The sequence below is a fragment of the Garra rufa genome, chromosome 2 (assembly GCF_049309525.1).
Source record: "Garra rufa chromosome 2, GarRuf1.0, whole genome shotgun sequence".
Lineage (NCBI taxonomy): Eukaryota > Metazoa > Chordata > Actinopteri > Cypriniformes > Cyprinidae > Garra > Garra rufa.
The window spans coordinates 21477145-21486206 of record NC_133362.1 but is presented as its reverse complement, the minus strand read 5'-3'; the positions used below and the strand labels follow the sequence as shown (position 1 = coordinate 21486206).

Sequence of the window (9062 nt, the reverse complement as noted above, 5' to 3'; positions counted from 1 at the left end):
AGGTGTACAGATCACCATCTCCTGGTGATGAATTCATAAACATGTCAGACAGAGAGTCACCTAGAGAGAGAGAAACGAGAGCATATGGTATTACTAAAGGAAATCAATGGATGACAAAAAAAATGGAAAACTGGTTCTCATTTTTTATTGATTTATTGATTGATTTTGGTATATTTGGGCATCTGCACTCAAAAATATGAAGTGAAGAAAAGACAATAGACAAAGACAGCCCTACAGAGACAAAGACACAGTTATAGAGCTGAACAATCTATGCAGAAACATGAAAGTCAATTCTTTCACCAGACGTGAAGTAGTTCTGATTCCCACTGGACTAAGTGGAAAAGATGTACTGAGTTTGAACATGTACTGAGATTCAGACTGGTTGTGCACTGTGAACACCACACAGCCCTCTGAAACACAGCTGGAAACATCTGCTCTGTCTCTGTGAAATCAGTCGAATCTTAAGAGGATTAATTAAAGTTGGACAATGAACCTTGTGACTGTTACATCTCCAATAACACGTGCACATCAGCTAACATAATAATAATGGACCAATGGTCGACTGCAGTTTGGGAAAAGGAATGATGTGATTCCAAAAGCTATAATGCCATCTTGCTGCCTACAGCTTATAGAGACAACTGTCTTCTAAGACAGCACCAGTGTTGCCAAGTCTGTGGTTTTCCCGTGGATTTGGGCTACTTTAACATTGAAGCAACCCCAATAACGTGATATTTAGCCCCTGGAATGCAAATTTTACCTAGGGAACCCTGCCAAAAAACATGTATTTTGCTCCCCGGAATGCGTTTTCACCGGGGAACCCCTCCTGAAATGGGATTGGGCTAGTTTTGGGCTAGTTTTAAGCAGCAGTTTGACAGGTTTTGTTGTGAAAACCTGGCAACCTTGGGCAGCACAACAGTGTTGTTATTGTTGACTAAAATAAACTGAAAATATTACAAGCTGTCTTTGACAATCAAAAAAAGCTGAGATAAAATATAATTATTAAATGAAAAACATAAACCGCTTAAATGAAAATTAGAAATCCTGCTTTGGCAACTAACTACTTACTTACTAAAACTAAAAGTGAATTGAAAATAAATGAAAGCTAAACAGAATTATTTTTAAAAGTGCACATAAAAAGAAAAAAAATCAATTAAAAATATAAAGAATAAAATGAATTGTAATTTGTAATAAATCAAAATCTTTAGGAATACTATATAAAAAATAATAAAATAATAGTGCCTTATGAAATTGAGTCAAGTAAGTAGCAACTTTTATGTGTCAGGAGACTCAACGTAACAATTGCTAAACTCATGACTCAATACTAGAATACAAAAAAATATATCGCACATACATATTATTGGGAAAGACAGTCACTTTTTAATCAGACCAAACAGTTTTCAGTACTGTATTAAATATAATTACATTTATTATCAATATTTCACTTGCTTTTTCCACCAACTTACATAGATTGAGGTCAAACGCTTACATCCCCCTTTCAGCATCTGCAAAATGTTCATTATTTTACCAAAATAAGAGGAACCATACAAAATGCCCGTTGTTGTTTATTTAGTACTTACCTGACCTGAAGATATTTCACATAAAAGACGTTTACATATAGTCCACTAAAGAAAATAATAGTTGAATTTATAAAAATGACCCTGGAGCATCAGTGACTGTTTGAACCTTCTGTAATAGTTGCCTATGAGTTCCTCAGTTGTCCTCAGTGTGAAAAGATGGATCACAAAAATGCTGGAAAACCAAAGAACTTGTGGAACCTGAAGGATTTTTATGAAGAACAGCAGGCAGTTTAACTGTTCAGGACAAACAAGGCACTCATGAACAACTATCATTAAATGAAAAAACACAGCTGTGGATCTATCAGGTAACAACACAGTATTAAGAATCAAGTATGTAAACTTTCAAACGGGGTCATTTATTTTTTGTCTCTTGTGGACTTTATGTAAACATATTTTATGTGAAATATCTTATTCAGGTCAGTATTAAATAAACAATAACATGCATTTTGTATGATCTCTCTTATTTTGGTAAAATAATTAACATTTTGCAGATTCTGAGGGGGATGTAAACTTTTGACCTCAACTGTATATAGATATTTTTTTTAAACTAAGAAGTGTGTTATCAAATTGCCTTCTCCATTTTGTTTGTGCAGTAAATAGGGGAATATCAGACAAATATTCCAAATATTCAAAGTGTATGTGTCTTGCTATTTCTTTCAGCAACCTTGGTTCTGGTATTTTTCACATTCATTTCAGCCATAGACATTTCAAAAATTCTTCAATACAGAATACTTAGCTACATACCATAATGGCCACAAGAGAAAAAGTTCCCTGCCAAAGCCAAAATTTGTTTTATGGGTGTGGCTGAATTTAGCGTAGCATCATAATTTACAATTTTAGCCACATCTTTATATAGTAAGAGTAGTATGCTATTCTGAATTCAGCCAGTGACTCGATCACGTCATTTGCAAAGCTTGCTGGGAGTAGGCGGACACTGCTGAGCTCTTCTGGCAAGACTCACATTTCCATGGTAACAGTGACTTCTCTGATTGTTGGTGGATTATGGGTAATGTAGTTCTTTGCATTAAGGGGATACAAAACATAAAATATTTAAATTCTGTCATCATCTACTAACCCTCATGCCATTTCAAATCTGCATAACTTTGCAAGATATTGTAAAAAATGCAGTCAGTTCTAGGTATGTCTGTCGTGAAATGTTTATACAATCAGTTTCTCTACAGAGGCCCCTAGTGTTGTGCTCTATTCGAGTGGTCCTTGTGTGTTGACCGCCTTTGGCTGAAAGTGACAGAAGGAATGGTTTTTTCACATTCACCCCGCACTGTTTGTTGATCTCGCACGGCCTCTCTCTCTCATGCCCGAGTGACTTGTGAATGCAGACAGACAGTACACACCAGCATTCCTCCTCGTCTAGGCCTTTCCCCTCAGCGTATTAGACAGGCAGACAGAGAGAGAGACAACTAGCGAGAGAGAGACAGTCAGAAGTGGATTATGGTGGACATATTGACATGTGTGAGTGATGTTACTGATGGTACGATCAGAGTTACGGGATTTCTGTTGTGTTGAGCTGCTCACCACGTGGACAGATCTTTTCCCAACCCGCCTTTCAAAGAGCCGTGAGCTCACTGACTTGGCTACTGTAAAAAGACTGTGCGATGTCTCACTCTCACTCAGCCTATAAATAGACCTCCCTCTGTTTATTTAAAAAGGGAGAATGCTGAAGACTGAGCCAACGACAGCCCAAACCGACATTGTATGAAAGACAGGAAGAGAGAGAGAGAGAGGGAGAGGGAGGGAGAGGGAGAGAGAGGAAGGGAAGAAACAAGAACCTTACCATAGCCAGAGTGTGAAAGAGAGAGAGAAAGAGTCTTTGTGTAAGTGCATTTGAATGCATTTAAGAGAATATGTGTATTTGGGCTTGAGTCCATGAGAGGAGGAAAGACTTTGTGTGTGTGTTTTTGTGTATGTGCAATTGTGTGTGTGTTAAAGCTAACCAGTGCATGGGGGAGCTGAGGGATTTCAGGCCCTGGCTCATGAATATTTGAGCATGTGAGAGAGACTGTGCATGGGCGTATGTGTGCATGCAGTTTCCCCATAGCTAATAATAGCACTCTGAGCCATAATGGCGGCTCAATCAGACTCTTAATGGACCAAAGAGCACCTGCAGAAGCAGAAACAGACAATTAGCAACAGGGAAAAACCATGAAAGCGAGCTGCGATGGCTTTCGGTATTAAAGTTTGAAAGGATGCGTGTGTATTTCACCTTATGTATTTTACATGTTATGTGCGTGATAGGCTGTAGTCACATGTCTCCACTCTGAAAGGGTTTCTATAGATACATAGCTACTTTATCTGTCACATTGATCCACAGAAACACTAAAAGCACATTAAACGCTCCAGCAAGTGGTGCAATTAAAGTAGCACTATGAGTGCTTGGATGTCTGCCTCTGATCCTCCGATCATGTACACTTCCTTTTTGATGAGGTAGTGCTGTGTTTTATTATTGTCCTAACCGGTATTAAATCCACATTACTGGAAATCAGGCTTTAAGATGCCAGACCATCTCATATAAAAAACACACTGTTATTTTGTTACGGTCAGTGAGGGTTTAGTTTAGCTCAGAAATACTCAAAAAGAAAGAGTTCCCAGAAAAACTCTAGCTTTGCGGTGCAGAATAATCATTTTTGATCAGATGTTGTTCATACGCTACCAGTCAAAAGTTTTTGAACAGTAGGATTTTTAATGTTTTTTTAAAGAGTCACTTGATTTATTTGATCACAAGTACAGCAAAAACAGTACAATTTAGAAATATTGTTACTATTTAAAATAACTGTTTTCTATTAGAATATATTTTAACATGTAATTTATTCCTTTGATAAAAGTCAAATTTTCAGCATCATTACTCCAGTCTTCAGTGTCACATGATCCTTCATAAATCATTTTAATATGCTGATTTGAAGAAACAGTTGAGTACTTTTTTCAGGATTCTTTTGAGGAATAGAAAGATCCAAAGATTAGCTTTTATCTGAAATAAAAAGCTTTTGTAACATTTTTTTTTTTTTTTTGGAGGGGGGGGGGGGGTATAGAAATTATAGAAATTAATACTTTTATTTAGCAAGGATGCTTTAAATTGATCAAAAGTGATGATAAAGGCATTTATAATGTTGCAAATGATTTCTGTTTCAGATAAATGCTGTTCTTCTGTATGTTCTATTCATCAAAGAAATCTGAAAGAAATCTACTCAGCTGTTTTCACGTAATAATAAATCTTTTTGAGCAGCACATCAGAATTTTAGAATGATTTCTGAAGGATCATGTGACTGAAGTAATGATGCTAAAAATTCTACTTTGAAATCACAGGAATAAATTACATTTTAAAATATATTCAAATAAAAAAGTTATTTTAAATGGTAAAAATATTTAAAACTTTTACTGTTTTTGCTGTACTTTGAACCTAATAAACACTTGACTGGACTGGTGAGCAGAAGAGACTTCTTTAAAAAACATTAAAAATCTTACTGTTCAAAAACTTTTGACTGGTCATGTAGCATCAAAACAGCTACTGCTTCAAAGGTTAAAGCAACAGTGTTTAAGACAGTAACACAAACTTTACCCAACATGATTCCAGCTTGACATTCTGACCTAATATGAGTGTATGATATATCTTACATCCACTTTGTAATTATACTCATGCTGTACACAAGAAAACTGTAATATGCTCTCTATTAATACTCTCTAATAAACTCATCACTAAACTAAAATAGTTTACAGTGCACTCAGTCATTTTTGTTTCTGCATTATCACCGGCCAGTTTGGTCATGTAAGCAGCAACACGTTTGTTACAAATGCCTTTGAATGTGAAGTTCACAGTCAGGCGTAATTAATTTATTCAGTATGCAAATGTGTCCAATAACAGGGGTTTACCAAGACAAAATGAGCACTATTTGGCTGGTCATGTGATCTCAACATGGTGGCCCCCCTGAGATGGTGCTCCATGTAAAATAGATTAGGCTACTGATGTTACTGAAGTCAGTGGATATCGTTTTACTCATTTATTTTTTTGTAGAACTCATTCATTGTGCAACAAACCAGATATACAGTCAAAACCAAAATGTATTCAGACATATTATCACAGTTTATTTGCTGTAGTTTTAGAAAATGGTAATGAAATATGACAAGAACTCAGAGTTAAACTGCGTCAGAACAAATTAATCTTGATCATGTCAGATAACTTTGTAATGGATTACAGATACATTATTCAGACAACTGTTAGTATGACAATATTTACACACCTATCAATATTTTATTGACCAATTACCAAGCAATGCTTAATTTTATTTAGTCACATTAGCAATTAAAGAAAAAACACATGGTCAGGTCAAAGTGTCTGAATAAATTTTGGTCCCAATTTTTTTTTAATCAATTTTACTTGTAGTCTATATGAAGAATTTTTGGGTATAATATTTCACAGTTTATTTTGCTATCCTCACTTACATAAATGAACTATGTCCTGCACCCACTAATAAAAAAATATATCTGGTGTCTAAATATTTTTGGTGACTGTAAATGATCAAATTACAGTTCATTTACATTGAAATGCTAACTTTAAAGTGAATGTCTTTTTTTAAGTTTATTGTAAAGCAATGTATTGTTTTTTCAATTTGCATAATTTCTTATGATGTCATTTATGTCACTTACAGGTTAGGTTTGGAGTAAACCTTTTCCTTACAAAACAGACTGTACGAATTCATACCAAACTGCCACTGTGTAAAATAATATTTTTTTATTAGATTGGGTGGGTCTGGCTGTAAATTTGAAGGTTGTGCTGCTGTTGTCAATACTGTATGAGCTGTCATATTGAGAAGTTTTAATAGTCTGGCTGTGCTACATGAAGAGGTTTATTAGAGGGGTGGACAATGCCCAATTATTGAGCCATACCCTGTGATTTAGAGCAGTGAGACAGGCTGAGGAGAAAGAGGGCAGTGAGACAGGCTGAGCACAAAGACAAAGACATGATGATTACATTATTGTGGCTTTATGAACACACAACATCACCCTAAGAGTTCTGTCATCATGATTGCTTAATTCAAAAAGCATTAGAGAGCAACATAAGAATGTTTTGTTTGTTTTATTGTGTTTGATCATGTTGTTTGAACTACCACAGTTGCCTGGAGCGCACTGTGCGTCTGTATATGCAGAGACATCCAGGCGCTGTCACACCCATGGCCTGGTCTGTCTCTCTTCATATCCAATTCATCATCATCATCAGCAGCGTTTGCTTCTTCCTGTCTTTTATCGCCGGCACGGACGTCGTCGCTAAACACACACAATGCGTAATTATAAAAAGCCTCAAATTTACCTGTAGATGCAGTTTCCATGGCAACGCCGCTTCCTTCAAAGGGATGGAATTGTTGCTTGGGCGCGTGCAGATCGTCCCGCATCTCGTCGAAACGGGGCCCTGCGCTCCCAAACATCCCGTTCTTCTCTTCCTCCTCCTCGAACCATTTCCCATCCAAACCCGGCCCCTCGTTCGAATTGGCGGACATGCTTGCAGTAATCGCACGCGGAGAGTTTGTTCCGAGGCGAGAACGATTCTCGGTGAGATCGCAGAAGGAATTCAGAGATGTGACGCTTAATATGGCCGATCCTGACCGATGCTTCCCGTCTCGCAGCAGCGGAGCTAGTGGGCTTGATGTGTTTGGTTCAGTGTCTCGGAGCTGACGTCACTGTGTCTGTGCGGCTCTCGGTTGGCACGGATTTAGGACGGAGAGCGACATTCCGGTTAGAGGACGGTCCGTGTGAGCGCGCCTCCACACCAAGGGCGTGGTTCACGCTACCTCACTGTATACATAATACGCGCAAGACAATTAAGCTGTTTAAATAGACGTAAGTGCAAATGACAACAATACATTCAGCGATGAATGAAACAGACTTAATATGAGTTTTTCCTGATAATTGCTGCCCGAAATGACTAAATTTGCCGGAGATGTTCCTAGATTATTTTGATTAGCCATTAGTTAATTTATTTTTATTTTATTTATGATTTATATAAATATTTTATATTTTAAATGAGCTGTTTGTCAGTGTTTATACCCTACCCAGTTTATTTAATTTAATTGTATTTTTGCAGAAATTGGATAAAATTAATAGGTTAATTTTTTTTTTTTTTTTTTTATTGTGATGGTTAGTTTTTCTTTTATTTATATATGCTCCACCCTTACTTACCACCAGAGATGGGTAGATTACTTACAAATTGTAATCCGGTACTGATTCCAAATTACATGACAAAAATTGTAGTCAGTAACGTAATCCATTACATGACAAATTTTAGGTGATATAATCAGACTACTTTTGGATTACTTTAGATTACTTTTGACCAAACTCGTTTATCACATTGATTTAAACAGGATAATTTTTTAACTGACATAAAAATACAAAGAGTAAGAAAATATATTGCATTCGTTGATATAATCAGACTACTTTTGGATTACTTTAGATTACTTTTGACACATGCTGCGTCCCAATTCGCATACTATCCGTCCTAAATAGTATTCGAAAATAGAATTAGTATGTCCCAAATCGTAGTATGTTCAAAAAAGTATTCCAAAGATTCCCGGATGGTCTACTACTTGACTTCAGAATTCGAAGTGCGGATCAATGCACACTCTAACGGCTAATATTGCCCACAACACATTGCGCGGTGAACGGAGGATTCGATTAGAACTACAAACACGCATAAAAAGTGTTAAAAAACTACAAACATGGAGGATATGCGCGACCAACGGACAGGTAGAGAAAGGAGTTTGAGTGATAAATAATCAGTGTGTAACCTGATAAAAAATATATATTTTTAAATGTTATCCTCGTTATATTTCATGTGCAGCAACATTGTGAACTTTTATAATGATATGTTTGGTCATTAACGTTTAAATGCATAATTATGCAAACACGAGCAGAGTTCTCGGCATGAAAGACTCCTGAAAGAACGTGCCTCTTCATTTCTCTCTAATACGGTAGGAAATTAAATTAAACGAAATGTAGATAATGTTAACTGTGATGATTGACAGGGCAGTTTAAACAGTGAGAGGATTCAGGTAACTAAGCAACAGAGCGTCCGTTAAAAACGCAGTTATGACGAAGTAGTATGTCCCAAAGCTCGCCTACTATTCTGCTACATACTCAAAAGTATGTACTTTTTCTTCACAAAAAGAGTACATACTTTTAGGGCGTAGTATAAGTAGGCGAATTGGGACGCAGCACTAGTCTCGCGTCGCGTAGAATTCATGGCAGCTTTAATTGGCCAAGGCCCGCCCATAAGGCCGTTTGACCGACATGTCAAACAACCAATCACAGTTCGTTTCGTTCAGCGTCACGTTTCGGGGTGTAGAAATGCCCCCACAACAACAGACTGGCATGCAACAAGTCAGTCATTGAAATAACCAGCATTGAAAGTTAACGAAGAAGAGGGAGAACAAGCAGTAAGTCAGTAATTTGTTCGCGAACGTCGCAAATGTGTATAACAACAAC

General features: G+C 36.8%; 1 protein-coding gene across 2 annotated transcripts in view; it reads right to left on the bottom strand.

Moving 5' to 3' along the window:
* The window catches only part of rtn1a (reticulon 1a), a 34596-nt gene extending 27269 nt beyond the window's left edge, over positions 1–7327 (bottom strand). Inside the window, exons 1-2 of one of the 2 annotated variants that reach the window (XM_073833879.1) lie at positions 6895–7327; positions 1–60 (exon numbers count right to left, since the gene is read on the bottom strand). The exon at positions 1–60 is cut by the window's left edge and continues 723 nt beyond it. In XM_073833879.1, coding sequence (XP_073689980.1) covers positions 1–60; positions 6895–7081 — 247 coding nt within the window. In that variant the 5' untranslated portion in view covers positions 7082–7327. The remainder of the gene's footprint in view (positions 61–6894) is intronic. The other variant, XM_073833880.1, reaches the window with a different exon arrangement.
* Positions 7328–9062: the final 1735 nt, after the last annotated feature.